Source organism: Hemiscyllium ocellatum, chromosome 3 (genome assembly GCF_020745735.1).
Source record: "Hemiscyllium ocellatum isolate sHemOce1 chromosome 3, sHemOce1.pat.X.cur, whole genome shotgun sequence".
Taxonomy (NCBI): Eukaryota; Metazoa; Chordata; class Chondrichthyes; order Orectolobiformes; family Hemiscylliidae; genus Hemiscyllium; species Hemiscyllium ocellatum.
The window spans coordinates 120,982,605-120,997,690 of record NC_083403.1 but is presented as its reverse complement, the minus strand read 5'-3'; the positions used below and the strand labels follow the sequence as shown (position 1 = coordinate 120,997,690).

General features: G+C 39.3%; 1 protein-coding gene across 1 annotated transcript in view; it reads right to left on the bottom strand.

The window, feature by feature from the left end:
• Positions 1-849: 849 nt before the first annotated feature.
• sntg2 (syntrophin, gamma 2) overlaps positions 850-15,086 on the bottom strand; it is a 271,591-nt gene continuing 257,354 nt past the window's right edge. Inside the window, exons 19-21 of the mRNA XM_060855100.1 lie at positions 12,053-12,145; positions 10,169-10,279; positions 850-981 (exon numbers count right to left, since the gene is read on the bottom strand). Coding sequence (XP_060711083.1) covers positions 850-981; positions 10,169-10,279; positions 12,053-12,145 — 336 coding nt within the window. The remainder of the gene's footprint in view (positions 982-10,168; positions 10,280-12,052; positions 12,146-15,086) is intronic.

Sequence of the window (15,086 nt, the reverse complement as noted above, 5' to 3'; positions counted from 1 at the left end):
TGCAGAATGGAGGGGTGGGGGGAAGCGGGGGATGTTGGGCCTCAGTGGCCTATGCTTTGGAAGGTTGTTGCGGACTCAAAAGATAGAATCATCTACTTCCACTCTGGAGAGATTCTAGAATTCTATTGATCTCTGTCTTGAACATGTTAAATAATGGAGTGTCCAATGGGCTAGAGAAGTCCAATGATTCACCACCCTCTCAAGAAAACTCCTCTTCACCTCAATGTTAAATGGCTTGCTCCTCATTCTAATCCAGTAAGTTTAAATATGCCATTTCCCAAAATCAAAGAGAATGAACACTTGACCATGATTGTAAAGGTAAAAGAATGACATCAAAAAACACAGCTATCAATGACAAAAAGAGAACTTCCAAGAAGCCAAAGCACACACTTTGCATCAGAGTATTTTGTTTGTATGAACTATGGAAAGTTTGAAACTCAGGTTTCCATTTTTACAACTGGCACTGGGAGACTGCAGACTTCATCTGAGAAGGAAAATAAAACACAAAACAGTGCTGCACATACCAAGGACACGTTTTGCTTCAATTATAAAGAAATATGCTTTGTAGATATCTCTCAAAAGTGCTTTAACCATTAATCTCTCTTTATTTAAAAACACAACGGGGATGATTGTGACTTTGTCCGTTATACATTTCTGCTAGTCGGCAATTCATTTTATTCATGGCTGATTCACATCATCAACTTTACACTCTGGCTGCAGTCAAAATCACCCCCCTAACCCTTGATTTGCTTGGGCTCCATTACCCATTGTGCACCCCTCAGCAGTATAGACACAAAGCAATTATTCTATATAAAATAATACATTTTTTCTGTGATTGAAATTCGATTCTCAGCTGCTATACATGTACTTCCGTGCAACACTCAGACTGTCTACGAATACTGGATCCACTGCTGCCACTTTAGCTGCTATGAATGAATGTATACAATGCAACACTGCCGTCAGATCAGGGAATTCCAATTCCTGCAACAAGACACAAATTGCTTTATTAGATACTAGCCATGGCTTATAATAAACCTAACATTCTCTATTCAGCCTTGTCATGCCAGTGGTTGGACTCTGAAAGAAATATAGCTTCGCAAATCAAGATGATACTAGTTTTTCTGCCATTGTCAACATAATTTAGATAATGTCCAATCCATTAGTGGAATCATCAACAATTTGGTTATTTCTTGAATGAATGAACTACAGGATTTTATTGATTCTATAGATGGGCCAAAGCACTTCACATCCAATTAATTACTTTCTTTTGAAGGATAATTGGTGTTGATGTATAAATACAAATGCAGTATCCAATTTACACAGTCAGTTTCTATCGACAGCAAATGAGATAATTACCATTTAATCTGCTTTTGTTCTTGAGTGAAATATGTAAGCTAGAACACATTACAGCTTCTTGCTCTTCTTTACGTAGTATGATAGGATCTTTTACGTTTGCTGAAACAGGCAGACAAGACTTTGGTCTGTTGCCACATTCAAATAATGCACCTCAAATGCTGTATCTCTGCCTCTACATCCCTCTCCTTGCTGTTCAGTTGTGCGCTGAAATGTCAAGTCTAATAGGAGTTCAAGTCATAGTGTAGGATTTCAATCTGCAGACTTCCGATTCAGAGACTCAAGTGCTTAACACTCAAAACTTAAGGAACACACTTTGAGGGCAATATAATAACTCCAACAATGCTAAAATGTCTACCGAAATTCCACAGAAGACGAAATCAGTTCCAGCTGTATTTTGATGAACTGCTAATCAAATTGCAATACAATGAAAGAGATTAACACTCTCTAACATCATAAAACTATCCTAACATCTTACATATTTACTGTCAGCATTTATTTTTTATTGGAAATCAATAATGGTTTAGAAACAGACAGTAAAAGACAGAACAAAATAGGATATTCTTTCCAACAGATTTCTCTTTACATGGCAGTACCCTTTGGAAATATAGTATGCTATATCAGTAAAAGAATCTAGGAGCTGGTGCCTCCTGTGTACTGGAACTTCAATTTATACCTATTGCTTACATAAAGTCTCTCCCTCTCCTGGGAAATCTCAAGAATCCTGAAACAATAGGAAATGTTAAGGTAACCTCAGTGTCACGGTTGTCTGTTCTAATTTCCGCTTATATGCTCAAGAAGTGTAACTCAGTCATTTTTCAGGAGAAATTCACTAACAATTTTTAATTGAGCAAACAGTCTCACTCATTTATATAAATTTTCTGATCTGGTGATGTTACTACATGGCAATACTTCATCAAGTGAAGTAATTGAGTACTTCTCACGTGAACTGATGGTACAAAACAAACTATTCCTTCATTAAACATATTCAGTCTACAAGATAATGTTAATCCCTTTCCTACCTATCATGTTTCCTATTCCCGTTTACAGCACAGAACAGGCCCTTCAGCCCACGATGTTGTGCCGACCATTGATCCTCATGGAAGGTAAACATAATGTACGAACCCTCAAATTTCTGTGACCATACGCATGTCCAGCAGTCTCTTAAATGTTCCCAATGACCTCGCTTCCACAACAGCTGCTGGCAACGCATTCCATGCTCTCACAATTCTCTGCGTAAAGTAAGTTCTGCTAAGTGACACTCTGCACCGAATATGCAATGCCTATCAAGGCTGAAATTTTGTGTTGAAGATGAAAGAAGATGCATTTATTTGTCATTATTGCAAAGGCCTGTGCTGCATATCTTCAATCAATTTTCATAAATGTAACACCAATTATCATGTTAACCTACTTCAAAATTACAGTAAATTCTATTTCTTTGCAAAAGCTTTCTCATGACTTGCTCTGCAATATTTCTTTGAATAAAAAATTACTATTGCAAAATTGGTTGAGGTAAATGAAGTAAATTATACAACGATTGGTGATTCCTAGAAAAGGCTAAACAGCAGAAATAAATATTTTATCATTTATAATGAAACTGATTCAAACCCTGTTGATAATAAGAAATATATGTGAAGCAGTCTTGACATTATCTCAAAGCTCAATTGTTAAAGAAATGTTTAAAAAGCTTGTTACCTGCGAGCAGGTAAGTTTCCCACCCTGGATACATCTATTAAATTTCACCCTTCTTGAAATAAATATGGTATGCAGCTTATGATGAATGAATTTCCAACTTGTCAAGCAGAAGTATGTTCTTCTAAATTTTTCCACTCGTTCTCCCCCTCTGCCACTGTTATTCTCCTGTGTAGTCATTAATCATATATGACCCTTTCCAATCTCAATAGGCCGTTCATCCAGAAATGAAAACAGCAGAGCTATGTAGGATACTGCACACAGTTTTCCTGGGCCAGAATGGTGCAATTCAAAATGAGTTGGAAGAAAAACATGTGAACAAAACATATGCGGCAATAATTTGTGTACTAGTGTACTGCTTCTGACCCAAGCCCAGATAATCTTCCTGTGGGTGAGTTATCAAAAACATTTTTTCAAACTCAGGTACTTCGTCAAATTCAAAGTCTTGATGTTAATTCATGTTTGAGAGATGCAGCAAGTTATGAAAATATATAACAAATATTAGAAACATAGAATCATACAGTGCACATGAGGCCCTTCAGCCCATCGAGTGTGCCTTGACATGTGAGAAAAACCTGGCTTTCAACCTAATCTCATTTACCACCACTTGGCCCATAGCCTATTCTATTGTTATGACATGCCAAGTGCTCACCCAGATACTTTGTAAAGGATGTGAGGCAACTCTCTTCTACTACTGTCACAGGCAGCATATTCCAGACCGGCACCAACCTCTGGATAAAATAAGTTTTTCCTGTCATCTCCCTGAAACCTCCTGCACCTCACCTTGAACTTGTGCCCGCTTCATGACCAATGCTTCAACTGAGAGAAACAGCCACTCCTTATCCACTCCGTTCATACCCCTCATAAACTTGCACACTTCAATCAGATCATCCCTCAGTCTTCTCTGCTCCAATAAAAACAATTCAAGCCAATCCAACCTTTCCTCAACACATAAATGTTCCAACCCAGGCAGCATCCTGGGGAACTTCCTCTGCACCCCTCCAGTCAATCATATCCTTCCTGCAACATGGTGACTGGAATGGCACGCAGTACCCCCGCTGCAGTCTCATCAATTCTGTCATGTCTTCCTTGTTTTTGTAATCACTGCCTCAATTGATAAAGGCAAATACCCATATGCCTTTTCCACTGCCCTACTAACATGGTCTTCTGCCTTCAGAGATCGTTGAACAAATATTCATAGAGATGTACAGCATGGAAACAGACCCTTTGGACTAGCCTGTCCATTTTGACCAGATATCCCAACCTAATCTAGTGCCATTTGCCAGCACTTGGCCATACCTCTCTAAACCCTTCCTATTCGTATACCCATTCAGATGCCTTTTAAAAATTGAAATTGTACCAGCCTCTCACTCTTTCCTCTGGCAGCTCATTCCATAACACACCAACCTCTGTGTGAAAAGATTGTCCCTTAGGTCCCATTTATATCTTTCCCCCCTCACCCTAAGCTTATGCCCTCTAGTTCTGGACTCACCCACCGCATGGAAAAGATTTTGTCAATTTATCCTATCCATGCCCCTCATGATTTTATAAACCTCTACAAGGTCACCCCATAGTCTCCAATGCTCCAAGGAAAAAAGCCCCAGCCTATTCAACTTCTCCCCATTGCTCACATCCTCCATACCCGAGCAACATCCTTGTAAATCTTTTCTGAACCCTTTCAGGTTTCACAATATCCTTCCGATAGGAAGGAGACCAGAATTGCATGCAATATTCCAAAAGTAGCTTAACCAACGTCCTGTACAGCCACAACATGATCTCCCAACTCCTGTACTCAATACTCTAACCAATAAAGACAAGCATACCAAACGCCTTCTTCACTATGCTATCTACCTGTGATTCTGCTTTTAGGGAGCTATGAACTTGCTCTCCAAGGTCTCTTTGTTCAGCAACACTCCCTAGGACCCACCATTAAACGTATAGGTCCTGCTCTGATTTGCTTTTCCAAAATACAGCACCTTGCATTTATCTAAATTAAATTCCATCTGTCATTCCTCAGGCCATTGGCCCATCTAATCAAGATCCCATTGTAATCTGAAGTAACCTTCTTCGCTGTTCACTACATCTCCAATTTTCGTGTCATCTGCAAACTTACTAACTATACCTCCTATGTTCACATCCAAATCATTCATGTAAATGATGAAAAGCAATGGACCCAGCACCAATCCTTGTGGCACTCCACTGGTCACAGGCTTCCAATCTGAAAAGCAACCCTCCACCATCACTCTTCTACCTTCAAGCCAGTTCTGTATTCAAATAGCTAGTTCTCCCTATATTCCATGAGATCTAATCTTGCTAACCAGTCTCCCATGGGGAACCTTGTTGAATACCTTACTGAAGTCCATATAGATCATGTTCACCGCTCTGCCCTCATCAATCCTCTTTGTTACTTCTTCAATCAATTTTGTGAGACATGATTTTCCCACACACAAAGCAATATTGACTATCCCTACTGCTTTTCCAAATATGTGTAAACCTTGTCCCTCAGGATTCTGTCCAACAACTTGCCCACCACTGATATCAGGCTCACTGGTCTATAGTTCCTTGGCTTTTCCTTATCACCTTTCTTAAATAGTGATACTTCGTTAACCAACCTCCAGTCTTGTGGCACTTCATCTGTGACTATCGATGATACAAATATCTCAGCAAGGAGCCCAGCAATCACTTCCCTAGCTTCCCACAGAGTCTAGGGTACACCTGATCAGGTCCTGGGGATTCATCCACCTTTATGCGTTTCAAGACATCCAACACCTCCTCCTCTGTAAGGTCCCTTTGTTACACGGAACATCCCAGTGTCATACCGTTCACTGAATACTTTTTTGTCAAATTACACCTTCCAAAGTATATCACCTTACACTTTTCAGGGCTGAGTTCCACTTATCTGCCCATTTGAGCATCCCATTTTCAGAGGAACTTCGAGTATCCAAATGAGGTGGGTGGGCACTGTTTCGTTCGGTAAATTGATTGTTTGGATAATCAATTTTACCTTAAACAAGGGAAGCCATACTGATCTAATGCTCGACTATACTGGAGATTTTGTTAAATCTATAATTGTAATGGTATTTGAACAATCTAATCTTTGCATTCTGCAAACTCCAGGTTAAAGGGAGAAGGACTAAATCCTTACCATCACAAAGATTATATATGAAATTCCAGCATTAAATAAGGTCCCGAACAGCTTCTGTGATTACAAAAGCATTTGTCAGTTTTCAGGAACTCAGTGTGGTGATAGAAAGACAGAAGCACGGCCTCGCACATGCATTTACTTTCTCGGCTATCATTCTCATGAATGGCCCAGTAAAGTGCCAGGAATACGGTAAAACACTTACTTTTGCAAAGGACTGTGTAACTAACCCTTTCCTAAAAATACCCAGTCGATGATGCTTGAGTTGTTTGTGTTTCTTTGTGTTTCACATGTTCTTCAGTACAGGTAATCCGAATGCATTTTCCTCTTTGATGTAACATTTTTGCAGGACCTTGAGATCTTCTTTGGATAATTCGAAATTCGGCTAATTGATATTCGGATAATCAAGGTTCCTCTGTATATCTTCTTGTAGTCCAAGACACTCAACCTCATTGTTAACCACCCAACCAAACTTTGTGTCATCCATAAATATATTAATCCAACCCCCTACACAGTCATCTAGGTTTTTATATAAATGACATGTAAGAGACCCAACTCAAGTTGGTATGGTATGCCAATGGACACTGGTTTCCAGTCACTAAAGAAACCTTCTGTCATCACTTTCTATCTCTATAACTGAGAATATTTTGAATATTACCCTGTGTCCCATGTGCTTTTGCCTTCTTGATACGTCTCCTATGTGGGATCTCGCCAAAGGCTTTGCAGAAATCCTTTAAATCACATCAACTGCACTACATTCATTTACATGCCTGTTCACTTCCTCAAAAAGTGCAATCAAATTTGTGAGGCATGACCTCCCTCTGACGATGCCATTCTGACTGTCACTGATCAGTACCTGCCTCTCCAAGTGGAGATGGATGCTCTCCTTCAGAATTCTTTGCAATTATTTCCCTACCACTGACATGAGACTCACCGGTCTGGCAATTCTCTGGCTTATCTCTACAATCCTTCTTAAATATCAGAACCATATTAGCTGTTCTCTAGTCCTCTGGCAACTCCCCTGTGGCTGGAGTGGAATTAAAAGTCTTCTCCCTTGCCTTTCACAGTAGCCTGGGATACAATTCATCTGGACCTGCAAATGTGTCCACCTTTAAGCCTGCCAACAACTCCAGTACCTTTCTGTTGCTTATGCCAATAATAAGGTGGAATGATTTGGAAAGAGTTTAACATGAGCAAGTTCACAATGGCAGAAACCAAAAATATCATTCTCAAATGTATTGCGCTCTGTTCAAGGTTTATGATGGAAAAGAATCAATTTATTACAAACTGTCCCAGTGCTTGAGCAAGCATATCTCCATTGAATTTCTATATTTTATGATTTTCTTAGCCTTCAGATGACTAATTAGTTAAAAGTAAAGATGGGAGCTATCTTGTTTGGTTAGAGAATCACATGGTCTGCTCCAATAATTAAACTTTTTCCTGCACTGTTCACCACAAATATATGTGCATTATAGTTTGTTGTAAGTATGAGAATGATAGCTGGTTATTTAGATGCATTTAGAACTTTAGTTAATGATGGAACCCAATATATCTCCTTAACTCATAAGATTTAATAATTGAGAAAGAAACTGGAACAATGGAAGTGGGTTAAAGTTAAATCAGGCAGAGTAAGGGAGCAAGAAAGGCCAAAAAGAAAATTAAAAATCACACAACACCAGGTTATAGTCCAACAGGTTTATTTGGAAGCACTAGCTTTCAGAGTGCTGCTCCTTCATCACAACCACCTGATGAAGGGGCAGTGCTCCGAAAGCTACTGCTTCCAATTAAACATGTTGGACCATAACCTAGTGTTGTGTGATTTTTAACTTTGTGCACCCCAGTCCAACACTGGCATTTCCAAATCATGTAGGAACTGTGAGATGTAAAACAAAATTATTTTACATTTAAGCAAAAACTTCTAACAACAATTAATTAGATGCAAGAATGAGATCGAACACTTACTGTTTCCATTCTGAGCCAAAGAAGTTGTTTAGCATTGTATTAACAGTTAACGTTTGTTTAAAAAATGTGTATGCTCTTAATTACCAGACTTGCCTGAAGGCCTAGAGTGAAATGTGACTTATATGAATCAAATGGCAGAGCAACATAAATTGATGAGCAAGTTCAGGATATTCAGAACTCATCTGTACAGGATCCAGATCCTGATGTCAGTTCTGCAAGAAGACTAGGTCTGGAATTCTCAAGCATCAGTAATTTTGAAGAAGGTGGGCAATTAATTAGATGCATCCAAGAACTCCACCCAACTAAGGGCAGCAGTTGGTTTCCTGAATGTGGATGGCCGATAGAATGCTGTCCATCACTCAAAGATCAACAACTGTATATTCAGAGTTGGAAGTTGATGATGAATGTGGGAAGGCATGAAGGTCCCTTCATTCCCTTGGTCCATACATTTATCTCTTTTGCCAAAGGGTTACAGTTATTGCCTGTGAGGTGAAAAGCAACCCCTGCCACCCCCCTGCCCCCTTAGTGAGATTGGCGTCTACTCGATTGAATTGAGCTTTTATCTCCTTTGTATACCCAGCCTGCTGCTGGGAAGCTACCACCATTTCATGAATGGTGTATTAATGAAACATTTTCTGCATGCAGTAATTCACTAAGGCCTTTTAAATAGTTGCAACTCATGAAATCTATCATCTAGATGGACAAGGGCAGGTGGTAAATGAGTTTGTCTGAGACTTCCCTTCCAAGCCACTCACCATCCTGACTTGAAGCATATTGTCATGCTTTCGGTGTTGTTTGGTTAAAATCCTGGAATTCCCTTCCTAAAGGTATTGGTTATCTACAACTAAATGAACTACAGCAGTTCAAGATCATTACCTTCCTAAGGGCATCTAAGGATAGATAATAGACCAGCCAGTGAAGTTCTCCATGTAAAAAGTGAGGTCTGCAGATGCTGGAGATCAGAGCTGAAAATCTGTTGCTGGTTAAAGCACAGCAGGTTAGGCAGCATCCAAAGAACAGGAAATTCGACGTTTCGGGCCAGAGCCCTTCATCAGGAATGAAGCTCTCCTTCCATTGCCAAATTACAAAAATATAATATACAGAAAATCTAGCCAACATCTGGAGACTTAAGGGGCTAATTGATCCCTATCCCTCATGCTACCCAAATCCACGATTGGGAACTTAACAATTCCCACTGTCACTGTTGTCCTGCATAATCCAGTGGTCCACGAATGTGATGTAAAACCAGCCTGATAAGATTTCACCCTCACACCTGTCTTGGCCCCCTCCCCATCTCAGGGCAAGGAAATTCAACCTCATATCTGTTATTTCTCTGAATTTGCTGCACAATTTGCGCATTTATACAGTTATGCATCATTAGAACACGGTTAGTTTCTGAGCATCATTTCCTTCAGTCTGGAAGCCAGTGCTAATACTTGTAATTTTCAAGAATGCTTGGCACCATATTACATAACTAAATATAAGAATCAGATCACTGTAGAAAGAATAATTGTGGGCTTTCATGAGACATACATAAAACAAACTACAGGTTTTGGAAAACAGGGGTCAGAGGTTGCTCACAGGTCTGTTCACAAACTGATAAGGGATTAAACAATTTAATAAAACTCTAAAAATATCTAGCAATAAATGTTTGTATACAGATTTGCTTCGAGACTTTATCACATCACACAACTGTATCCTCATTGACGAAATTATCTTAAGACTCTTAAAAAATGTAATGTCAGAATATCAATCGATAAGGCAATCTTTAAAAGAAAACAATGTGGTATTGCAATTTTGTAACAAAAGATTAAGTCAAAGTGAAAATGATGATTCAGATTAATACGTTTTAACTAACATAAGTTACAGGTTGGAATTTGCAATGATATTTGCGACATGTTATTGATGGATGCATGTGCAATTTACAGTATTGTCCTTTGATACAATTCCTAAGCAAAAAAATTACATGCACTCTGGATATCCTAAATAAAATGATTGCATGCTATGTTACAGAGGTACCTTCATGTCAATCTGTCGGGTATCAGTATTCTGAAAAAGCAGTTTCACACACGTTTTTCCATCATCAGAAGATCCTTTGAGTTGTGAAAACTTGAATCTCCAGATAACATTCTGTAAATCAAAAAAAAGTGTCATTATTTATTTACCAATAGAAGCAATGTAATTAATACACCATGTATTGATTTTAAAAGGACTTCTATGAGATCCTGAACAATTTCTAATGTCAACATATTAAATTGTAATGGGGGGATCTAATAAGAGCTTAGACAATGGAAGCCAAGGTGAGAAATATGGAAGAATATGTATGAGGTTTTGTGAGGCTTTTCTTGACATCAGGAACAACAGTTGCATTTTCAAATATGGTTCTGCACATTAAGACTAGATTACTGTTGCTTTTGCACTTATTAAATGGTGAGATGCCTGCTAATGGGGATTATTGCTCATTAACAATAAATCTTATTAATATGCAGCCTCTTCATCTTCCACTCGATGGGAGGAAATTAGACATTGACAATTCCCAACATGGACGTCCAAATGAGCATTGGCAAACTCAGCTTCCTACTTGTTTCTCCAAGCGAACATCTTGGACACTTGGCAACAATGTGTCAGGGCACGTTCTAGGCCAGAAGCCAGATGCATGCATCCCATATCCATGGGTGCTAGCAGCTGAGACCTGACAGCCTCTAAGGAGCCTCATAGCACCTTTCCCACCCACATGCAAGACACTCCTGCACTTCAAAATTTAGGGTGCACTGGCAATGAGGCAGCTCCAAGACACGGCGTGCATAGGGACAGATATTAGACCAGGGTGCATCTCAGGGTCACTTGCTTGATCTCCTATGTCATGCCCACCCACATGCTCACAGCATCTAAGCCTTTCCTTGCCTCGCCTTGTTTCCTTGTGCAGTCACAGAGTCAGTCAGCCTGCCTTATTCATCACCAATCCTCTGTCAAGGGAGCAGATGCCTCACTATATGCCATATTGCTTCATCAATCGCACACCAGCTCTATGTGCCAACAGCTTACAGATGTGAGAATGTAAACTTCAGGACTTTAATAACTTCAAGAAAGAATAGGCAATATTGGTTTCTAGAATAAACTGTTCTCTAGATGAAAGGGACAAGGAGAAACTGTTATGACAGTATTAAAAGCAACATGCTCTTAACCCATCTCTGGGAAGGAGGAGTCAAAACTGCATAAGCAGGTTGTTTCTGGTGGAGAGGAGATAACACTGCTAACACATGACAAATGGACAATTAAAACTGCTTACAGAAGGAATGGTGATTATTGCAATTCAAGCTGTTTCAAGCAGATAGCCAACACTGAACGTAGCAAGGAACAGGGGAACTAAAAGAGAAAATGCTGGAAAATCTCAGCAGGTCTGGCAGCATCTGTAAGGAGAGAAAAGAGCTGACATTTCGAGTCTAACTGACCCTTTGTCAAAGCTAACAAAAGGGAGAAATAGGGAGGTATTTATACTAGGCTGAGAGAGTCATGGCTCCAGAAGCAAAGGTAGCAATAAAGAGGTGATAATGACAGTGCATAGAGAGATTATAGGGTGATTAGGAGCTGTGAATGACCAAAGAAAGGCTGAAGCCAATGCTATGTGACAAAATATGTGGGGGTGGGGGGGTGGGGGGATGGGTGAAGCAGAGGCAAAATGGAAAACAGGGGAGAAGGGTAGCAAAGGGGGGAAGAGGAGAGGAAAAAGGTGATGAGAGAGTGTGGAGCGAGAGAAAGAGACAATCAAGAAATAAGAGGTACAGAACAGTGAAAAAAAAATTTTAAAAAGAATAAATAAAATAAAATTATGGAGCAGAATGAAAACAATTCTTTTCCTGCAACTTGAGTAATACTATAATGCTAAACTTGCTATTTCCTCACCTTTGTGTTACTATCAACACAGGTAAATCCAGCGGCAAAATCTATTGTGAAGGAAAGTGATTGGCCTTGCCAGGTACACCCATACGTCTTAGACTGGTAAAAGAAAATACAAGTATGTTATTAGAGGCACATCTAGTTTAAGAACCATTTCAGAAAACAATAAATGCTTTGTGACAAATGGGTATATTTGCATTATTAAACATCTCTGCAATTACAGGGTATGATTCAAAGTCAAATTCAGGTTGAAGTTCCCCAACAAACGGATATGTTGCAATGAGCTGTCTGCCATGGGGTTAAGAATTGGATCTGAAACTATTTGCGTGTTATTGCCATTCCAAGCACACACTCACAAACTGTTGTTGTAATGGGGAACTGTAGCAGTATACAAAACTGTGTCGAGTATTCACATGAGACTACACTGTCCCTCAGCTCATTGACGGTGCTCACTGACCTTATCTCAAATAAATGTTAGTCTATTTCAATGAAGTGTCTGGAATGGACAAGTTTAAGTGATCAGGGAATAAGTATAAATAAGCAATTCTTGTTAACTGATATCTAGCGATCAGCCTTTGCCCCACCTGAATCAGTGATGGTATTTTATAGTCTCTATCGTGTATATATTTTTTTGTTTAAAACAGTGTTTTATGAATCTTCTTCTACCTTTTTATCACTCTTTAGGATTTGGCCTCAGAATCACCATCATCATAGCTTAAAGTCAAAAATCACACAGCACCAGGTTATAGTCCAACAGGTTTAATTGGAAGCGTCGCTCCGAAAGCTAGTGGGCTTCCAATTAAACCTGTTGGACTATAACCTGGTGTTGTGTAATTTTTAACTTTGTACATCCCAGTTCAACACAGGCATCTCCAAATCATCATAGCTTAAAGTATTTCCATGTAGGTTAAATGTTTTGTGACATTTCTGAACTAAAAATAAGGCATTATTTATCAATGTTTTCTTTCTGTATTTAATAATATACAGGCTGCTCAGTATTTGAAGAACCAAAAATAAAACACCAAATTTATTTAAAACTTTACATCTGTTTTTGTACTAGATTGAAATGCATTCTGTTTGTATATGCATAAGAAAATGTGACTTAAAATTGATCTGTCCAGTATTCAGTGCATTCTGAATGACATATATTTGCATGAAGCTCATTCCTTTGTTATTTTAATGATTGTGGCATGGGATGAACTTAATTATTTTATGATGATAGCACAGAAGTAATTTTATGAAACCATATGGACAGTTTTAGTCCTGATACAGCTTTGAATAAACTTAATTAGAGACAAAAAACACTGCAGATGCTGGAATCCAAAGTAGACAAGCATGAGTCTGGAAAGCACAGCAAGTCAGGCAGCATCAGAAGGTTGAAAAGTCAATGTTTCAGATATAACCCTTCTTCAAGAATGGAGGTGGGGTTGGGGGAGCTGCAGACAAAGGCTTGGGGAGAGTGGGGAAGGGTTAAGGGTGGAGGGAGGAACAAACTCAGCAAGATTTGGTATAGCTTATTAATTAAGATAAAAGAAAAGATATTGCAATGAGCCAAGGCACAAAACAAAGGAAATAATATGATTTCTATCAAGTAAGAAATTTAGCTCCACATTTATGAAGTGGAATCAATGTGAATATAGTAAAGAATCGACAATTGAAAGCTAACATTCACCATTCACTCCACGCTTAACGAGAAGCTGCTAAAGTACAAGATTCGTATCCAGCCTCAGACTTCCATAAATTATTATCTTCAGCTATTTACACTGTTGCCTAATGTAGGCCTTCTTATTCTACCAGCCCCTACTCCACAGTGGTAGTAGGGTTGAGACATGAGGGCGATTGCAAGACTCTCAACCGTGTTACATGTTTGGCCACAGAGATGAGGCTCTACTAGCTATAGATGGAGATTAACACTTGGAATGTACCAGTTGGATTGAAATATCTTGAGAGGAGTGGAACTTGGAGAATTAAAGAAAAAGACAATCCTCTGGCCAAAACTTGAGAAACAAAAATTCTCTTTCACAAAAGCATGTTGACTGTGATTATATTGTGATTTTCCAAAAGTCCTGTTATCATATCCTTAATTACAGATTCTTGCATTTTCTAATGACTGGTATTAGGATAACTTGCCTATAGTTGTCTGCATTCTGTCTCCTCCTCCACACATCATTGCGCCCCCCCACCCCATCCCCACCAACCACACATATCCAAATCTAAGAGAGGTCTTGTGGTTTCCTAACTCGTGGTATTTTCAGAATCAAGGCAATTTTACAACAATCTTTATATTAAAAACGGAAGTTGCTGGAAAAGCTCAGCAGGTCTGGCAGCATCTGTGAAGAGAAGTCAGTGTTAATATTTCAGGTCCAGTGATCCTTTTTCACAAGATCTACAGCCAATTCTGTTAAGAACCTGCAGATTCAGGCCCAGAGTAGTTCGAGTAGTTTTCTGAGTATTTCTGTTTCCCATTCTTGTAATTATTTTAAGTTTCTCTCACCCCCTTTGTCCCTGAAATTTTTAAAACTATTCTTGGGATGCTTTACTGTCATCTACTGTGAAGACAGATGTAAAATATTTGACATATTTGGCCTGTGGGGCTATCATTCTCAGACCACTGATACCACTGGAGAGTCAGCAGTTCTGAAGCCTCAATAGCCCCAAGAGGCGACTTTCATGCTGTCTGTTCAGTTATATGGCTTCTACATGCAGCCAGCAATAAGCTGCCACACATATCAGAGTTAAGAGTGTGGTGCTGGAAAAGCATAGCAGGTCAGGCAGCATCAGAGAAGCAGGAAAATTGACATTTCGGGCAAAAGCTCTTCATCAGGAGTCTTCCTAATGAAGGGCTTTTTCTCGAAATGTCAATTCTCCTGCTTCTCTGATGCTGTCTGACCTGCTGTGCTTTTCCAGCACCACACTCGTGACTCTGATCTCCAACATCTGCAGCATTCACTTTCGCCATGCTACACATATCAACACAGGCCCGACAATGCGACTAGCTATTACTACTTAAAGTTAACCAACACTTCTCAAAAGTGAGGTA